This window comes from Typopeltis vanoorti, chromosome 7, assembly GCF_054136105.1.
Source record: "Typopeltis vanoorti isolate ZY-2024b chromosome 7, IOZ_Tvanoo_1.0, whole genome shotgun sequence".
Taxonomy (NCBI): domain Eukaryota; kingdom Metazoa; phylum Arthropoda; class Arachnida; order Uropygi; family Thelyphonidae; genus Typopeltis; species Typopeltis vanoorti.
The window spans coordinates 150,783,637-150,806,351 of record NC_143555.1 but is presented as its reverse complement, the minus strand read 5'-3'; the positions used below and the strand labels follow the sequence as shown (position 1 = coordinate 150,806,351).

The 22,715-nt window shown below is 35.8% G+C and overlaps 1 protein-coding gene across 1 annotated transcript in view; it reads left to right on the top strand.

Moving 5' to 3' along the window:
- Positions 1-951: 951 nt before the first annotated feature.
- The window catches only part of LOC150105198 (astacin-like metalloprotease toxin 1), a 70,774-nt gene continuing 49,010 nt past the window's right edge, over positions 952-22,715 (top strand). Inside the window, exon 1 of the mRNA XM_090395137.1 lies at positions 952-1,012. Coding sequence (XP_090251263.1) covers positions 952-1,012 — 61 coding nt within the window. The remainder of the gene's footprint in view (positions 1,013-22,715) is intronic.

The window sequence follows — 22,715 nt, the reverse complement described above, 5'->3', positions numbered from 1 at the left end:
ATGGAGGGGTTGTGTGATGTACGAGAAAGAGAGATAGAGATAGACAGAGAGCTTGGAACTTACCTGAATGTCGTTGCCATGTATAGCGAATCGTGTTGGCCATTTGGTGGCCTCTATATCGAGGACAACAGGACATCGTCGTAATGTGTCTGCCCAGAAATGGTTACAGAAATATGATAGCTATTTCACTTCAGTGGATTGATCTCGGTCACCAGACTCGCAGTCCTATTCAGCATCTTTGGATGAGGTGGAGGGAGATATTCTTGATGGGAATCCACTGCTAGCACTTCTGTCCAGAAGAGTCATGATTGTCCAAAAAGCTATTTAGAGAATCTTAAATAAAGGTTTTTTCTGTCATAAAGAGCACAACTTGGATATATTTATTTATTTTTTCTTTGTTCCAGAGGAGGAATATTTGATCATTTGAATATTTGAGCCATGTGCACAGACTCACTGGTATATCTACCTTAAGCTAGAGTTCTCTTTCTTTATCTCGTACTCTCTAATACGAACTTCACGCAATCCTCCTTGCAGTAAACAAGAAAAAGAAACGGCTCCAAGCAACCTATACTAATTTTTGCGAAATAATGTGTTTAATTATTTTTCAATTACTCACACATCATAGTTGGCTACGAAAAATAAAAATAAAATAAATTGGGAATGCTCGTGACGATATATACTACCGTTCTTTGTAAAAGTGAACCCATGGACTCATTTATGAAATAAAAAATCACAACATAAGAAGGTGATAAGAAACTTTAGCGATGAAATGATTCCTTCAATATCTGAAACGTCATGAAGTGGGTGGAAATGCGAATCCCAACTAGATAAGAGCTACTTATCACGTGATTGTAATCTATGCCATCGTTATCATTTTTGTTTTTACAGCGATAATCGGGAATTTTTGCAGCTACAATCTCAAATATCATTTACAGTCTTTTGGCTTTCGACATGGCAAGTTTACTGTTGTTCACGTGTCTTCTAGCACTCACTGCAGGAAAACCAACATGGCGTAAGTAAAGGATGTCTCTTTGATTATATTGTGAAGTTTGATTATTTAATTATTTTTGATTATTTTTGTGAAGTTATATAGATGGTGTTTACTATATTATACACTGCAAAATTTGATTCTAAAGGCCCCAATTAAATGAAAATCAGTACTATTTAAATATTTTTTTATAAAATATCTTTAAACATCGCATGTTTCTGGCATAGTCGCAATTCTCATTTATTTAGTCTATTATTATTATCACTAAATAATTTTCACAATAACTATTAATGTGCGAATAAGCAAGAGATATGTAAATATGAAAATCTTTTTTTTTATTTAATTAATTTAATTTGAATATATTATTATTATTATTATATAACGTCTCCATGGAGTCCAAGGGCTCATCGAGGGAGGGCACCTACTCCACAATTCTCCATCTATACTTTCGTCATCTATACCAACACCATCTACTGCCGACCACTACAAATAGTACTTTCATAGAAAATCACCAACATCTTATATATATATATATATATATAAACTTTTGGCTGGAAAGCGGATACGCTAACCACTGAAACCAAACAGAAGCGTAAGAGCACTTACGGATGCACTTACGCTTTATCGCGTAAGTGCATCCGTAAGTGCTCTATTTAATTCTAATAGTCAAGCTGAAGACAGGGAGGTTTAAATCACCAAAATCAGATAAGTAATATTCAAATTTTCAGTGTTGAAAGTCATAGAGCGAACTGCAGTCACCAACCAACGAAGAACAAAGGACGTCTCCATTTTAAAAGTGCACTATAGTCGCTAACCTAGAAGAAGGTTTAAAGGTCACCGACACTGCGAAGGTCAAGCACAATGAGCTGTAACAAGTGCAATAAGCCATCAAGCGATGAAACGGGACGGGCCGCACTTTTCTGGATGTGACAAAAGACAACACTTCCACTGTTCAGGGATCGCAGAAAGCACACGGAAGGCAAAAGGAGCCGCGAAACGGACTGAATGGCGATGTCTGCAATGCAGTGAGAAAATGAAGAACAAAGAAGAGAACACCAAAGAAACATGCACATCAAGGTAAGCCGCTTCCTGATTCTAAAATTACAGATAACTTTGATTCATTTAAACTCATGGTGAAAGACTTGTTAAATACACACATGGAACAAATCAAGAAAAAATTTGAGGAGAATGAACGTTACATACAGTTCAATAATGAGACCTCTGAAGAAATGTTAGGAACCATGAGAGAAATAAAGACAAAATTAACGGTAACGATAGAAACGCAAGAAACACTCCAGCGCGAAAATGTAGAACTGCGGAAAGAGGTAAACACACTCAAGTGTCAAATGGAACACATGCTACAAAAAGAAAGAAAAAAAGAACTTCAAATTGAGGGAATAACGAAAGAAAATACAGAAGACTTAAGTAACATAATGAAACTGATCGGCAGCAAAATTGGCATTCAAATCGCAACCACAGACATCGCCCCTATGAACCGAGGCCCACAAAAAAAAAAAAAAAGACAGACCGCCACCAAATATAGTTCGTTTTACCAGCAAAAGTCTAAAAGACTACAATTTGATAATTCTTACAGCAAGCAAGAAAACAAGCCAGACAACAACGATCCTAACTGACAATAAACTCCCAACACCAATCTATGTAACGGAACACTGGACTTCCATACTTTAAAAATCTTTCATACTAAGCAAGGAAAAAAAAAAACAGAAAAACTACAAGTTTCTGGACTAAGGATTGGACTAAGGATTCACAGATATTTATGAGACAGAATGAAAACACTCGAGTATACATAATTACGAGTGAATCCGACTAACACAGCCTACCAATATAAAACACTAACTCTTTACATCTTTAAGAATAAGATTAGAACTCATTTAAAAACTATATAATGGAGATCACAAACATAGGCGAACATATCCAGTCAGACAATATAAACTTCAAGGTCTTTGACTCTTTGAAGAAATGGTCAGACAACATTTCCACCAATAACAATTTCACTATCGTACACACAAGCATACGAAGTATAAAAAACACTGGTTTCACTGATAACACAGCTCATCTACACCGTGATAAACATGGGTTCACTAATACTGACCGAAGTTGCAATAAACGACACAGAAATTTACTCATACAAAATAAATAATACCAAACTTACAAATTATGCAGACCAAACAGAAGAGGAGGTGGCATCGCGGCATTTATCAAAAAAAATACAACTTTACTGAAAAACAAACTAATTTCGAACAAGCGGAAACACTAATTTTGGAAATCACAAATAGCCACAACAGTATCAAATACACAATAAACACAATATACAGAACGCCGGATAATAATCCACTCAGTTTTCTTCACGAGTTAGAAACATGACTAAGCGGTATCGAACCCCGTACAACACACAGGTTCATCCTAATGGGAGACATTAACATAAATACTCATGAGCACGCATCTAGAGAAGAAATGCTCAATAACTCACTAACAATCACGCATTGATCATATCAACATTCGGCCACCCATGTACATCATCAATAATTAACGTCAAAATTGCCGATCACTATTTTGTCTCAACTTCGTTTTATTAGATTACCAACCCCCCCCCCCCCCCTCCCATCACAACCACAAAAGTCGACATAACTCGATCATACTAAAGAGCATTGTCGATAACCAAGTAAAAATACAGACTGGAATTCCCTACTTAAAACAAACGATCCTGTAACATTATACGATAATTTCCAACTAAAGTCCAAAGAAATTTTGTGGACTTTAGTTGAAAATATACAAAAGACACAAAGCCAACACAAACGAGGCGACAAACAGACAACAATCCATGGATAATTGACGATATACTAAATAGTATTACTCTAAAAGAAAATCTATGAAAAAAACCTAAAACGTCACCCAGTAACACATATTTACAAACCTTATACAAAAACACAAGAAATCAACTAACAACAAAACTTTGTAGTGCAAAAAGACACTATTACTTCCAAAAATTCATGGAATATAACGAAAACATTAAGCAAACATTGGCTACACTCAACGAATTAGTAACTGGAAAAAAGAAAACTTCAGCACAAGATTTTATTGCAAAAAGCTTTGGTCAGGACACAAACCATGAGGAACTAGAAAACTCTTTCAATGCCTTCACAAATAATATCACACAATTCAAAAACGAAAAACTACCAACGATGAACAGAAAACTACCGACACAAAGTCAACAACAAACGATGTATTTTCCACCCGTAACAAAACAGGAAATGAAAGAAGCAATCCTACAACTAATACCAAAGACCACTCCAGGAATAAGATTCACAGGCTTTATAACACACTTTGAACAAATAAATCCAATACTTTTGAGACTCGTGAACATAATATTCGACACAGGCATTATCTCACAACAACTAAAAACTGCAATACTAACGTCAATTTACAAACATGGTAAAAGAAACGATACTCAGAACTACAGACCAATAGCTACCCTACCAGGCATTTCAAAAATTCTAGAAAAACTAACATACACCAGACTACAGAACTATTTACAGAAGTACAACATCATCTCACAAAACCAATATGGCTTTCAGAAAACAAAAAGCACCATCGCCAACACAATAAACAAAGCTCTCGACCAAAACAAGTACCCCGTCCTTATACTGCTGGACCGAACCAAAGCATTTGATACACTTGAACATGACATACTACTCATCAAACTATACTCAATAGGTATAGCTACCCTACCAGGCATTTCAAAAGTCACAAAAATAGGTACATGTCACAGCTGAGGTATACAAATAAAACACTGTGTTCCTCAAGGCACCATATTATCACCCACTCTATTGAACATATACATTAACAATGTTCATAACATGGCCATAAGAAGTCAAATGTTTCAGTACGCAGTTGACTCATCACTACTAGCAGTCCACACAGACATCAACACGGCTCTCTGCAAAGCACAATAAGACCTAAACGAAATCACAACATACTTCCACCAAAACGCAATTCTAATCAACGCACCAAAACACAGATGTTGATAATACACAACCCAACAATAATACGCCCCGCATCACTATCGATACCTGTCACAAATACCGCTGCATTAACAACAAAAATACCTGCCAATGTTCTGAAATCAAACCTGTAACACATGCAAAATACCTTGGTCTCTATACTGATTGCCACCTGAAATGGACAAGAGTTTTGCTGCGAGGATCCGGAAATTAGTATATAGAATACCTAGATACCAAATTCGTGATAATCCCAGAAAAACTCTTCCAAGTAAAAGACATTATTCCATCCAACATAAAAATACTCCTATATCAGGTATCTGCGAATTCCTACTCAGATACGGAATAACAGTCTATGCAAATACATCAAACAGCCACCTAACAAAATTAGAAACACTACACAGGAAAATCGTGTCAACAGTGATCTGGACATCTTACACGCAACAACCAATATCCGACCAGCACATGGCCACACACAGAATCCTGAGAATTAAAAACCTGAAACGCTACATGATATTAAGGAGGAATTACTTCAACGTCACCTATCGAAACAAAAGAGACACATATCGTATAGCACGACCCACAACAACTCTCTACATCCCTACACCCTTCAACAATTCATACTGTTCTTTTGTGAGATTACCTCAGATACCCACGCAACTCAACAACCTACCAAGAAATTTAAAACACATAGATAACTACAGAACATTAAAGAGTTCGTGTTTTAATCACCAGCATCCAATGCCAACATCCCATGCATAACGAGTAACAACAACATAAATAGTGAACGCTAAATCCCACTCTCTTCATAAAAGCTAACCTAAGCTTTGAAGTAGGTGGGATTAACCAGCCTCACTCATCTAGAGGTAATCGTTATAATCAAAGAATGCAGATTATGTAACAAAACAGTCAGTAAAGTATATAACAATAAAGAATATACTGAAGATACTGATTATTATGTGATAATATCATTAATATAATAGTATTATGTTACATGAAATAAATAACGTAAGAAATTATTCTTATTATTAAAAAAGACGTAAATAATGAGTTTAAATTGTATGTTTGTGAGAAATAGGAAAAATAATATTTTAATTGCATATGTGTAAATACTGTTGTATAATCACATCTTTTCAGACTTTGGAAAAAAGAATACTAAACTACAACATGTAATATTATATAACTTGTGTTACTCACTACACTATCTTCACTGGGCATCTACAGATGACGTATGGTCACTCCGATGCTCGGTGATGTTCCACACCAGGCCTCGCCATGTAGTCATGTTGTTTGCTTTTCTCGCGGCCTCAACTCTCTGAAGATCAGTCACTCCACACACGCCATCCATCCATCTCATTGATGGTCTACCCCTTTCTCTTTTTCCAGGAACTTTACCTTCCATTACTGTTCTTAGAAGTCCCCCTTCCATACTTTCTATGTGTCCAAAATAATTTAACTTTCTTCTGTCAATATCCTTAAGAAGTCTTAAAGTTCTGATGATCTTTTCTAACACCAGTTCATTTGTACGCCTTTCAGTATATGATATCCTTAACAGCCTTCTGTCACCACATCTCAAAAGCAGATATCGTTTTTTGTGTAACTCTGAACTAGATAATTGTAAATCATTACTGTGATTGTTATTTAAAAAAAATAGCAAAAAAAAACTATGTTATCATCATTATTATTGAAATCTCATTATATGTTGCACTCAGTGCTGAACTTTGTAAAATAACATACTGAATGTTACTGAAGATGATCATAATATATATGTAAATATTTGAGAGATCAATAAAAAAAAAAAATATATATATATATATACATATATATATATACACTATTTAAAAAAATAAATTATTCAAAATTATTATTCAAAAATAAATTATTCAAATATTGAAAAGTTCCTGGCAAATAAGTCGGCTTTTACTCTTACAGAATACGGAGACAAATGCAAGAAAGCTAAACATTGTGTAAAACTAGCTAAACAAGAGTCATGGGAGGACTTTGGCAAGAATATAGAAAATAAATATCAAGAAGGTGGCAAAATATTCTGGAGGTTGTTGAAGAAGCTTAGGAATGGAGGAAAGAGTGCTGTAAAAGGAGATAGCGATGATAAAGGTGACATGAAAACAGGAGAAAAAGATATCCTTGAAGTATGAAGTAATTACTTTGAAAAACTGCTGAATGAAACAAGCAGTGATGACAGCACAGTGATAAAAAACACTGACCGGGCATGCAGTCAGGAATACATAGCCATACTTGAAGTAGAAAAAGCCATCAAAGGCTTGAAATGTGGAAAGGCAGCAGGAGTAGATGATATTCGACCAGAAATGCTGAAGTATGGTGGTATAAGAGTCTTACAGTGGCTGCACTGCATCGTTCAGAAAGCCTGGACAGAGGGACGAATTCCCGATGATTGGAGTAGAGCTCTCATAGTACCCATATATAAAAAGGGAAATAAAACTGAATGTGAGAATTACAGAGGTATTTCCCTGCTGAGTGTTCCTGGCACGATCTATGCAAGTATACTTGAGAAACGGTTGAAAAGAATTGTAAGAAAAGCTTGGTGAAGAACAAGCTGGATTCAGGCCAAATAGAGGCTGTCAGGATCAGATCTTCACTTTACGACAAATAGTTGAGAAAGCACGGGAATATAACAGATCTGTATTTAAGTTTTGTCGATTTGGAAAAGGCATATGACAAGGTGCCAAGAGAGAAGCTATTCAATACGCTGCAGTTATATGTTGTCAATGGGGCATTATATCAAGCAATACTTAGTCTTTATTTGAGATGTAAGTCAGCAGTTAGAATTGAAGGAAGTACAGGAAGATGGTTTAATGTTAAATCTGGTGTGAGACAAGGATGTACATTATCCCCTCTGTTATTCATTATCTATATGGATCACATTATGAAGGAATGTGGTATTAAACCTGATATCAAAATTGGAGATGTTAATGTCAGCTCTTTGCTTTATGCGGATGATGTTATACTTCTAAATAAATCCGCTACAAGTCCGCAAGATTCTCTGACTAAATTCAGTAGCTGTTGAAATAGATATGGTATGAAGGTCAGCAATAAAAAGACAAAGACAATGAAAATAGGCAGAATCATTGAAAATATCAACTGTGTTGTGAATGGAGAACTTGTCGAGCAAGTAAAACATTTCAGTTACTTAGGCACGATTTTTACTGAAGATGGTAAATTAAATATAGAAATAGACAACAGAATCAGCAAAGCTGGTATCGTGGGAAGTTAATTGAATAAATTCATATGGAATAAGAGAGATATTAGTCGGAACACTAAATTAGCTGTATACAAGACAGTGTTCAAACCAGTTTTAACTTACGGATCTGAGAGCTGGGTCAGAAGTAAAACACTTGACCAAAGACTAGAGACCGCAGATATTAGAGTCCTGAGAAAGATTAGAGGCATGAACAGATGGCATCAATGGCAATATCATATTAAAAATGAGGATATTAGGAAAGAACTTGACATTGTCAGCATCCAGGAATGCGATAGCAGAGCTAATCTCAGGTGGTATGGTCACTTAAATAGAATGGGAGAGGAAAGATTAGCAAAACAAGTGTTCTCTGCCAGGTTGGCAGGAAAACGACCCAGAGGAAGACCAAGATATATGCCTTAGACGATAGAAATATAAGATCTGATAATGTTGGAGTCTTGACAAGTAACAGAGTGATTTGGAGGAAAATTGTAGATAGGAAGTTAGTAATGATGTAAATTTTTCATGTAGTACTGTCATATCCTGTACACCCCTTGAGGGTACATGGCAGGAATTTGATGGTGATGATTATGATGAAAAAAATAAATAATTATTGCTTTTCTCCTAAAGATGCTATCTAAAGATAGCATCTTTAGACTCTGCTGAAGCTGTATATAATAATCTTAAACTTGCATTTAACAAAACATATAACAAACCATTAACAAAAATAAAAATACGCCCCCAAACGAAACAAAATCCATGGATAACAGACAACATACTAACAGACATACAAAGAAAAGATGCCCTATGGAAACAACTTAAGACGTCGCCGAACAATATCGCTTTAAAAGCTGAATACAAAAGAAAATGGAATCTCCTAACAACCCAGATTCGAACGGCAAAAAGAAACTATTACAGCAACGAATTAACAACAGCACAGAATGACATAAAGGAAAGCTGGCACCTGATTAATGAAATGCTGGACAATATACACAGAACCACTGCCACAGAAACAATAAAACACAGCTTTGCCTGCGACCCCAAATCCCTCAAACAGTTGGCAAACAACTTTAATAAGCATTTCGTGAACGCTGTCCAGAAGCTACAAGAAACAACCTTTCCTCACACAAACGAACATTCTCCACTAGGTCCACGAGCAACACAGTCGATGTGGTTCCCCACAGTAACAAAAGAAAAACTATCACTGGCAATTCAACAAATTAATCCTAACAAAGGACCGGGGATAGACGGAATCAGACCAAAAGACATCAAGAAACACTCAACCGACCTACTTCCAGTTATACAAAAACTGTTAAATAAAATCTTCGAAACGGGACACATACCTGAAACCCTAAGGACTGCATTAATCACACCCATACACAAAAATGGAAAAAGAAACATAATAAGTAATTACAGACCTATCGCCACGCTGCCTGTAATCAACCAAATCATGGAGCGCATTGTACATCAGAAACTCTCCACATACGTTGAAAAATTTCAAATCATACCCAAAACACAACATGGCTTTCAAAAAAATAAAAGAACAGCAACACTCCTGGAAGATTTCACAGATCTAATAAACGCTGCATTGGATAAAAACAGAATAACATTAGTGGTATTCATTGACCTAACAAAAGCATTTGACACACTAACACATAAAACCTTGTTAACGAAACTTACCCATATCGGAATTGGATGTCGTCTACTCCAGTGGTTTAAAGCATACACGAAAAACAGAAAGCACATCACACGAATAGGATCAGCACACATCAAAGAGGTACATGTAACCTGTGGAGTACCGCAAGGAGCTGTCCTATCTCCCATTCTATTTAACATATACACAAACGATATAAGCCAACTCCCCCTAAAAAGTAAAATCTTCCAGTATGCAGAAGACACTGCCATAGTATCCATTCACAACAATGCAAATATCGCTTACAAAAATATGCAACACGACATCAATCAAATCACTAACTGGTTAACCGAAAACGGCATATATATAAACCCTGGAAAAACAAAGCTAACGATATTCAAAAACCCCCAAACCGTGCCCATAGAAACTAAATATCTCACTATCAAACATTCATCCTCCTATATACAAAGTGCAGAACCTAAAATCACAACCATCACAAAAGTGAAAACAACACGCTACCTTGGACTTCACTACGATGCTGATCAAAGTTGGAAATACATACAAACTACCTACATACCAAGCTTAGGATAATAGCAAGCAAATTATACAGATTAAAAGACATTGCCCTAACCCACATGAAAATACTAATCTATAAAGTATTATGTGAAAACATTTTAAGATATGCAATCACATCATACGCATTCTGCGCAGACTACAGACTTAACAGGCTACAATGGTTGCAAGATAAAATGATAAAACTGATATTCTGGGAACAACCCACTCTTATGCAGGAAGCACGGACAAAACACAAAATATTTAAAGTGAAACACTTATGCCACTACACAGTCATGTTAAAACACTACTACACCCCAACATATAGAGTAACGAGAACAACATATCAAATAACAAGACCACAGTCAACAAACTACATAACATATAAGTACAACAATCACCACGGCAAAGCTACCCGAAACTTCTACGTACCTGACATGATAAACAAACTGCCGTTCGACAACAGAAACCTAGGAACATACAGAGAGCTGAAACAGGCACTATATAAATATTATAGCGAGAATGAAAATTAGAGCAATTCCTGTTTCTCTCTCCCCCACCAGACATACACACACACACACACACACAAACCTATGACAATCCCCCCCTCTCAAAAACTATCACTACAAAAACACAAAGAAAGAAACACACCATGTCTAAATCCAACCCTATTAGCACACAAAAAAAGTTAAACTGTAATAGCAGTCGAAGTCTTTCAAGCACGTACCAACAAACAGTAAAATCAACACCTGGCTTGTGACCAGTATAGGAACACAACCATGACCACCACCCTCTGTCATCTATTATCTTCCTCAGATAAGCTCTGCTAAGCTTCGAGGAAGAAAATTACTAACTTGCAAGTATCTGTTATACACACTTGTAATGCGTTATAAATATTATATATATATAATTACTACAGCAACTATGTATACAATTCATCAGAGACATAAGAAAAAAATTCTGTATAATCCTTATTGTAAATACTGTAAATATTATTATTGTATGTAACTTATACTGAGACATAATAAAATGTTTAAAAAAAAAAATTATTATTATTACTATTATTACGAACGGTTGCATGGTCGTATCGCTCGTCCAGTTTTTATAGTTTTAATGTGGTTCTAACTCCTGTTTTTAATTTAAAAGTGTCATAAAGAAACTATACTTGTCACGCTGAAGACAGTGACATATAATTCATCGAAATCGGCCAATTGGAATCCAAAATCTGAGTGTGCTAAAAAAATTGAAGCGTACACCGCGGTTGCTAACGAGTACAGAACAAAGGACATTGCCATCTTTGCAGCTGTCCAGAGGAAGAAAAGAGAGTCATGAAGTGCAACTAGTGTCAGAAGGAATTGCCGTCCGAAGGATGTTACATAACCTGCAGGAAATGCCACAGGAATCTTCCCTTTACATGTTCCGGACTTTCTGAAACAACCTGGTAACGCAAATCCAATGCCAAACGAGAAGAATGGAAGTGCCTAAACTGTATAGAGAACAAAGAAATGCCACCACACACGACGCAACTGATTACGCCGGAGGCAGAATCGGACGATGAACTGAACAGACAACAAAACACCGGTGAGTCTTATAATTTGAGTTCCGTTAATTTATTACTAGAAAAAGGTTTAGAAAATATAAAAGCCAGCTTGGTAGAACTTGTCCAAGAACTATTTGATAAACAGAATAAAGAAATAACAAAAAAAAATTAGCGAATATGAAGAGTTTGTTAAATTTAATAATTCAAAAGTCGAAGAAGTCTTACAAACGGTAAAAGACATTAAAACCAGCATTAACGCATTAACTGAGAGGCAGCACAAATTGATAAAAGACGCATTGGAATTCCGTCAAGAATTTAATTCCCTGAAACAACAATACGAAGTTTTAAACCAACAACAACATAAAGAAGACTTTGTCATAAACGGTCTTCCAGAAACCGAATCCACAGAAAATCTCAGAGACGTAGTTCTAAAGTTAGGCCATGCAATTGACATCCCCTTACAGCATAATGATATTCAGACCATAAATCGGTTTCCCAGGAAGAACAGAAAACAAGGTTCGCCACAACCGGCACCAGTCATAGTTCGTCTGACAAGCAAGGCTACAAGAGACAATCTCATAAAAGCGAGCAGACAGAAAAAACCAGTAGTCAAGGATTTAAATGCATAGCAAGAGAAGACGCCAATCTTTCTATCTCAGTATTTAACACCTTTCAATCAGAATCTTTTGTACCAAGCAAGAAAGGAAAAAACAGAAAAAAGTATCAATTTTTATGCATCAAAGACGGCAAAATATTCTTGAGAAAGTCACAGACTTCAAAGTCTATACAAATAAAAAGCTCGGAAGATATAGACAGGTTGCCAGAGTGAAACAAAAGACTCTAACTTAGTTCAATAAGAAGATCTCAACACAACAAAAATGAATATGAACCATCAGATAGATGTAATTACACCAGACATTGTACTTTCGAATCTCTTGATGCATGGAAACTAAACACAGTACAAGCGAGAGGTCTCTCAATCTTGCATATTAACATCAGAAGCATCCGAAAACATTGGTTATTGTTAAAGGCTTATCTGAAGTATTACACTGATATTATTGATATATAGATTCTTACAGAAGTATCCATAACTAATGACGAAGCGACTGCTTTCCAAATTCCAGGCTTCCAACAACATAGATCATGCCGCCAAACATGAAGAGGGGATGGAATACTAATATTTATGAAACAAAAATTAATAGCAAAAGAAATGGCCTATCAGTTTGAGCATGCTAAAACCCTCTGCCTCGAAATCATTAATACCACGAATACACAGCATCTCATAATACTAAATGCTATTTACAGGCCACCAAACCTAAACATGATAAAATTCTTATAGGAACTCAATGGCTGGCTTTCAAGCCAAGAAATATGCTCAACCGAACACCTAATGATAATTGGCGACATAAACATAAATATTGCAAATGAAAATCAGAACAACACTGTACAATACCTAGACACACTATCCATGAACAATCTAATACCAACAATAACATCATGTACTAGAGAAGAAATATTCGGAAATATTATCACAGCCTCCTGTCTAGACCATATAAACGTCCGAGCATCACCAAATAGTTACACTGCATCAGTCATAAAGTGCAAAGTAGCAGACCATTACTTCACCGCTCTAAACCTGCACACCAAGACAATACCCATGCAATGTCCCACAGAAGAGAAACGACAGAATACACTAATAGACGAAGAAATAGTCAACCACGAAATAAGAAAAACAGACTGAGAACACCTGGCATCAGATTCAGCAGATATCTTATACAACAACATTAAACTCACACTCGAGGAAATATATAAGAAAGCTACAAAGAAAGTCCGAATTCGTTCAAAAACAACACAAAATCCTTGGATAACAAAAAACTTAATCCTAGAAATACACAGAAAGGACGCTTTATGGAAAGAATTAAAGCGATATCCAAATAACACAACTTTAAAAACTGAATATAAGATAACAAGGAATCGCCTTACAATACAAATCAGAAATGCAAAAAGAAGCTACTACAGAGACAAACTAACCTCCGCACAAAACAACATGAAACAAACCTGGCATCTGATTAATGAGATGCTAGATTCTGTTCCCAACACCACTGCCTCCGAAACCATAAAACACAGCTTCATGAAAGACGCAAAACCTATCCAGCAACTAGCAAATGACTTTAACCAATACTTTGCAGACTCTATCCAAGAACTTCACAGAAAAATTCCCCCAATCACAAAACGAGACCCTCCATTTGGACCGCGATCAAAACAGACATTATGGTTCCCAACCATAAAAGAAGCAGAACTTCTCTCAGCAATACATCAAATCAAACCAAAGGCCCAGGAATAGATGGTATCAGACCTAAAGATATAAAGCAACATGCAACTAGTTTAAGTCCTATCCTACTCAAACTAATAAATAAAATATTTAAAACAGGACAGATACCAAGTATGCTAAAGACCGCCATAATTACACCAATATACAAACAAGGAAAAAGAAATTTAATCAGCAATTACAGACACATAGCAACATTACCAATTATCAATCAAATTATGGAGCGGATCATACTGAAGAAATATTACCCCCAAAACACAATATGGTTTTCAGAAAAATAAGGGAACAACATCTCTCTTGGAAGACTTTACAGACGTAATTAATACCGCCTTAGACAAAAACAAAATAGCCATGGTAGTCTTTATAGATCTAACCAAAGCATTCGATACACTCACAGATCAAACCTTGTTAGAAAAGCTGAGGCATGTTGGAATAGACGGGCCTCTTCACAGGTGGTTTACAAACTACCTCCAAAATAGAAAGCATATCACACGTATCGGGTCAAACCGAAGCAGAGAGCTACCAGTAACCTGTGGAGTGCCACAGGGAGCTGCACTCTCCCCAACTCTATTCAACATTTACACGCACGATATTAATCAGTTACCACTCAAAGGTAAGATATTCCAATACGCAGACGATACAGCAATAATATCCATCCATAATAACGCAAGTATAGCCCAAACAAATATGCAACTTGATATAAATCTGATCATAGACTGGCTCACGAAAACTCCATACACCTAAACTCAGAAAAGACAAAATTAATGATATTCAGAAATCCACTGACTCGACCAGTTGATAACAAATATATAACCATCCATCATCCATTTTCCAACATAAAAAACACACAGAACAGCAAAACCACTACAATCACTCAGGTTGAAACGATACGATACCTTGGAATTTACCTCGATGCAGATATGAACTGGAATAGCCATATAAAACATCTACACAACAAACTCCGAACAATAAGTGGCAAACTCTACAGTTAAAAGACATAGTTCCCATACGCCTAAAAACACTAATATACAAAACACTATGCCAAAATATACTAAGATACGCTATAACAACGTGTGCTTTCTGTGCACCCTACAAATTAAATAGATTAATGTCGCTACAGTACAAAATGACAAAACTCATCTTTTGGGAACAAAGAGAAAATAACGACCTTATAAACATTGCAATGGCAGAACACAAAATACTGACAGCAAAACATTTATGCCACTATGCAGCCTTGCTAAAACATTATTTCGATGCCAACTACAGGACAGTTAGAAATACATACCGTAAAACAAGACCTCAGACTACTAATTATATCACATATAAATACAATAATCACTACGGAAAGGCCACGCGAAACTTCTACATCCCAGACATGATAAACAAATTACCTTTTGAATACAGAAACCTTACAAACTACAATAGCCTGAAAAGAGCTCTAAGGACATACTACGAACAAGAAACACGCACCCAAAATACCATACAAACTTAATGAAACACAATATATTCGCTCAGGCTTCCAGTTCAGCGACGCATCAGTACATTCCAATTTATTGTGTGTGGGGGGGTGCGTTGTGTGTGTGTGCGTGCGTGCGTGAGGGTGTGAGTGCGCGCGCACGAATTTCTCAATCATAGATTGCGTAGCATCCTAACACAGCAAAAAAAAAAAATACATAATAACCAACAGGTATCCTCAGATAAGCTTACATTTAAGCTTCGAGGATGAAAGGGAAAAAAAAATTAGTTCTCATCCAAGATGTATCATATGTAACCATATGCTTGTAACGTATCACAAGAAAACCAATGTATGTATTATATGTAAACCAATGTACGAAATGTAAATATCACATGTAAACAAATGTAAGTAATGTATCCTATGTAAACTAATGAATGTAATGTATATAACAACTGTAACAAATGTATGCAATGTAAAAAAAAATTATTTTAAAACTAAATAATTTATTATTTTAAATAATAAATGATTGTGAAAATAAGGACACATAATATTCAGATTGCATATGTGTAAATACTGTTGTATAATCACAGCTTTTCCAACTTGAAAAAAAATAGTAAACCACAACATGTAATATTATATAACTTATTTAACTCTGAACAATATAATTGTAAATTATTATTATGATTGTTATATAAAAAAAACTGTTATCATCATTACTATTTAAATCTCATTATATGTAGCACAAAGTGCTGAACCTTGTAAAATAATATACTGAATAGATGATCATTGTACATATGTAATTATGTATGTACATTGTACATTGTACATATGTACATATTTGAAAGAACAATAAAAAAAATATTATATGAAAAGTTGTATGGAAGTGAAATCTGGACAATAAAACAAAACGACAAACAAAGCTTAATAACAGCAGAAATTAAGCTTATGAGAAAAACTGCAAAGTATACTCTATTTTATCACAAAAGAAACGAAGAAATTATGTAAGAATTAAACCAGGAATCAGTAATAGAAAAATTAAAAATATAAACACAAATGGATGGAAACGTTGAAAGAATGAAAACAGAAAGATTACCAAAGAAATATTACCAAATAAAAGAAAGATTACCAAAACAAGCCTTCAAGTACAAGCCATTAGGAAAACGAAAACTAAGATGTCCTCTTAAGAGATTCAAGGATGACTTCTAAGGCCGGAACAGACCACGCTAGGCCTGAATCCTTGACAAGCATGGCGATGATGATTATGATTAGATTCTAGGGGCCCCTTGGCAGCAAAGTGGTAACAAGCGCGCCATTTCGAAACTCCCGATGCCCGTGAAGACGAATGTATTGATGTAAAAACTATCAGTATCTGTGAAGTAATAAGTAAGTTACAAGTTCTCAAAGCTTGAAGCATATCGTGGTCAACCAGGTGACAGGAGAACAAAGGAAGTCGCCATTTTAGCAGAGACAACAGGATCGCCCAAAAGAGAAAGATGAAGTGCTGTAAATGTCGAAAAGACTTAACGTGAGAAAACCACGTGATGTGCTGGAATTGCCAGAGAAATCTGCATTTTGTATGTTCGGGATTGTCCGAGGCTACTTGGCAGCGAAAATCGAATGCGAAGCGTTACGAGTTGAAGTGCTCACACTGCAGGGAAAATAGAGGAACGTCGCCTTCAACAGCAGGCAGTAAACAGCTAACGCAGAAACAACAGCAGGCAGTAAACAACTAACGCGGCAATCAACAGCAAAGAAAATGAAAACCAAGGAGATAATGATATACAAGGAGATAATGAAAAACAAGGAAAAAATAACGGAAACTCAGTTGAGTCTGCTTTGAGTTTCTATTACTGGAAAATAGATTACAGAACCTAAAAGACCGTTTTATCAATTTTGTTTGGAGAACTATTTGAAAAACATACGGCACAAATTACTGACAAATTTAACCACTACGAGGAGTTTATTAAATTTAATAACAGTTCTCTAGAAGAAGTATTGCTGGTCGTTACAGACGCTAAAACAGCGTAAAAGTACTAACGAAAAGAGCATAACTTAAATAAAGAGACGACGGAACTACGGCAAGAACTAAATTCTCTAAAACAACATTACGAACTCCTAAACCAACAACAGCAAAAAATGATTTCCTCAAAGATGGTCGCTCAGAAATTTCTACTGAACATTTAAAAGACACGGTAATTCAACTAAAACAGAAAATTGGCGCTCCCATAGAACCAAAAGATATCCAGTCGGTTCATCGATTACCTCAAAAAAGGAAAAGAGAGTCGTTTTGCGATTTCTCTTTTCCTGACCCCCCCCATCGTCGTCGTCCTGGGACTCACCAACAGCCAGACAAAGGATAACCTCATAAATGCTAGTGGAAACAAAAATCAGTAGTCAAGGAACTGAATTGAACTCACGACAATATCCCAATCTACCTGTCTGAGTACTTAACACCATATTATCAGAAACTATTCTACCATACAGGAAAAGTAAAAACAGCAAAAAACCACAAGTTTATACGGATAAGAGACAGCAAAATATTCCTTAAAAAAGACCCAAGATGCTAAGCCAATCCAAATAAAATCCGTAGAAGATCTCAACAGGCTGCCACATTAAAAGGAACATTGAAGAGTCGTAAACAATGGAACAACATACCAACCTACATGAACGCAGACCACCAAACAGTTCTATTCCCCACATTCTAAACTCGACTATAGAATGGAAACAAGTGACTACCTCCCCCCACCTTCAGAAAAGGACTGCGTATTCTTCATATCAACATCAGGAGTATTCAAGTATACTGGCTGATCTTGCAAGCTTATCTTAACGAAGATATAGACAACATAGAAATTTTAATATTAACAGAAGTATCCACAAGCAACCATCTACCAAATGCCAAACTTCCAACAACACAAACACTGCAGACAAACTAAGCGAGGAGGTGATATAATAATATTTACCAAACAGAAACTAGACGTAACAGAAATAAACTATAGATTAGAATTTGCAGACAACATATGCATTGAAATTAAAAACATCAAACAAGAAAACTCCTTGATATTAAATGCAATATCCAGACTACTCAACTTAAGCACCATAAAATTTCTAGATGAACTAAACAGATGGCTTTCAACCACAAAAGAAGGCTGCTCAGAATACTTCATAATCATAAGAGACACGAATATAAACATTAGGAACATAAATAACAACACAGAAGAATACCTAGACTCTTATCGGCATATAACATAACCCCATCTATACAGTCGTATACACGAGAAGAGATAGTCGGAAACACTACAACCTCATCCTGCATCGATCATATAAGGGCCCCTCCAAACAGCCACACAGTAGCCGTCATAACATGCAAACTAGCAGACCATTATTTCACAGCATTACAGTTACACACTGAACCAGATCCCATAAAACTCACTGAGACTACAAAACAATATTATAGCATTCTAAACGAAACAATAGTAAACGATGAAATCAGAAAAATAGGGTGGATGCGAGTAGCATCTTCAGACTCTGCTGATGCTGTATATACATTAATTTTAAACTTAAATAACATATATAATAAAGCATTAACAAAAAAAAATAAATAAATAACGTTCCCGAAACAGTCGGAATGCATGGATAACAAAGAACATATTAACAGATATATAAAGATATGTCCTATTTTCTTTGCTGAATACAAAAGAAAACGGAATAACAACACAGATTACAACTGCAGAAAGAAGCTATTATAGAAACAAATTAACAATAGCTCAGGACGACATAAAGGAAACCTGACACCTGATCAATGAAATGCTGGACAGTACACACAAAATCACTGATTCAGAAACCATTAAACAGAGCTTCGCTTGCGAGCCGAAATCCCTCAAAAAGTTGGCAAACAACTTTAATCAGCACTTCGTGAACTCTGTCCAAAAACCACAAGAAACAACCTTTCCTCACACAAACGAACATTCGCCACTAGGTCCACGTCCACCCAGTCGATGTGGTTCCCCACAGTAACAAAAGAAGAACTATCACTGGCAATTCAACAAATTAACCCCAACAAAGGACCAGGAATAGACCAAAAGACATAAAAAAAAACTCAACTATCCTATGTCCAGTTGCACTAAAACTGTTAAATAAAATCTTCAAAACGGGGCACATACCTGAAACACTAAGGACTGCATTAATCACACCCATACACAAACATGGAAAAATAAACATTATAAGTAATTACAGACCCGTCGCCACGCTGTCTGTAATCAACCAAATCATGGAGCGCATCGTGCATCACAAATTCTCCACATACATTGAAAAATTCCAAATCATCCCAAAACAATATACTTTCAAAATAATAACGGAACAGCAACACTCCTGGAAGATTTCACAGATCTAATAAACGCTGCATTGGATAAAAACAGAATAGCATTAGTCGCTTTTATTGACCTAACAAAAGTGTTTGACACACTAAACCTTCAAAAGATATATTTCGGTGATTACACCACATTTTTTTATTATTCAGTTATACAAAATACTGAAATAATAGTTCCCGACAAGTTTCGTAAATCGTAGGATTTACATCTTCAGGGGGTAAATAGTATAACTTAAAGTTTAAACAAGAGAATTAATAAATACAAATCATAACCGTCAGGCTATTCATAAAACTCAAATAACAGAATGCAGATATAAAATGTTATTGACATTGAACAATACTGGACGATGTCACGTGTTCTTGTTCTCTTTCATACAGTCCGAGCTCAGATTGAGGTAGACTTTTTATTAGAGCCGACCACACTTGATGGAGAATTAAATCTTGATTTTTATTGCATTGGGTTGGGTTTTTTTAGCATATTAGCAGCTTCTTTAAATTTTCTTATACAACTGTTGTTTTCTATGTATGACATCGTCGTTTTTTGCCAGAGTACATCGTGTCCAGTGGAAGTGGTATGGAAAGCAAGACCCGTTTTTTGTTCTCTTTTGTATTGTACGTCTTTTTGGTGTTCAGCCATGCGTATTTCTCCAGATCTTCCTGTCTGTCCTACGTAGCAAATCCCGCAAGAGCAATGGATTTTGTAGACTCCTGGTTTCTTAAGAGGATGATGAGGTGGTTTTGGTGGATGTAGGAATCTTGAGATTTTTTCCAAAGGAAGGAAGGCTACTTTTATGTTGTGTTTGTTCATTAATTTGGCTAGCTTATCTCTAACATTTTTGATATAAGGAAGCGAGATTGCGTTTTTGTAATCCTGTTTTATTGTATTGTTAGTTGGAGGCATTTTAAGGATTCTCTTGATGGTTTTTGTTTCATATCCATTCTGTTGGAGGATTTGTGTTAAGAATTTTAGTTCTTTATTACATCTTTCTTGGGTGCTGGAGATATTATATGCTCTGTCTCGAAGAGTTTTAATTAAGCTTATTTTTTGTGAAGGATGGTCGTGTGAGGTTGCATTTAGAAATCTTCCAGTGTTTGTCGGCTTCCTATATACTGAAAAGGAGAGTGTAATTTCTTCACTAACTTCTAATAGAAAGTATAAACCGAAATATATCTTTTGAACCAATTAGCCACAGAAGTCTACGCCTGCAACACTAAACCTTGTTGAGCAAACTAACACATATCGGAATCGGAGGTCGTCTACTTCAGTGCTTCAAAGAATATATGAAAAACAGAAAGAACACCAAATGTATAGAATCAGCGTACAGCAAAAAGGTACCGGTAACCATTCGAGTACTATAAGGAGCTGTTTTATCTCCCATTCTGTTTAACATATGCACACAGGATATTAGCAATCGTCCCCTAAAAAGTAAAATCTTCCAATACGCAGACGACACGGCCAATAGTATCCTTTCACAACGAAAATATCGCTTACACAAATATGCAACTCGACATCAGTGTGACCACTAACTCGCTAACGGAAAACGTCATAGATTTAAACCCCGAAAAAGCAAAGCTAATGATATTCAAAATTCTCCAGACCCACCCCATAGAAACTGAATATCTCACTGTCCAACTTCCATCCTCCTATACACAAAGCACAACAGTCTAAGATAACGTATTGAAAACAAGCCGTTATCTTGGACTTCACTTCGATGCTGATTAAAGTTGGAATAGCCATATAAACTACCCACACAACAAACTAAGGATAATAGCAATCAAACTATATCGATTAAAAGACATTGCTTCGACACAAACAAAAATACTAATCTATAAAGCATTCTGAGAAAACATTTTAAGATACGCAATTTCATCATACGCATTTCTGCGCAGACTGCAAACTTAACAGATTACGATCGTTGCAAAATAAAAGGATAAAACTGATATTTTGTGACATGAAAAACTCCACTTGGACTTCAGTCTAACCTACAGAGTAACCAGAATAACATATCAGATAACAAAACCACAGTCAACAAACATGACACATAAGTATAATAATCACTACGGTAAAGCCATCTAAAGCTCGAATAGAACAATGCAAGGTATTTTAGGGTGAGTGATTATCTTTTCTACTTCATTGCATTTCTGGTCAATTGAATTCGCAATCAACTGAAGAAGGTCATTGACAGCGTAAATATGCAAAGGAGAGGAGAAAGCCTTCTGATGCCTTGCAATACTATTTGTCGAGAAACTGTGACAATGGACAAATCCATGCTGATTGTAATTTACTGTTTTAACACTACTCAGGTTAACTGATAATGGATTTCTCCATTTGAAAAAATGCAACTGAAGAGGGAAACCTTTGTTTTTTAACTAAAGAAATACACCAAGTATCCACATGGAACTCGATATACTATCACATTACGGTTTTGAGGAAAGTTTGCCCATTAAAGAAAACATATCTCTTTGAGTGTGTGTGTGTGGGGGGTCTTTGTCTTTTTTTTCCCGTTTAAACGGTATCTTGAATGCAAAGGACTTACATTCGATTTTAGTGAACACACACAGAGAAGGTTTGGTTGTAATTATACAACTGAACACAACTTTAAAGTTGGTCTCTG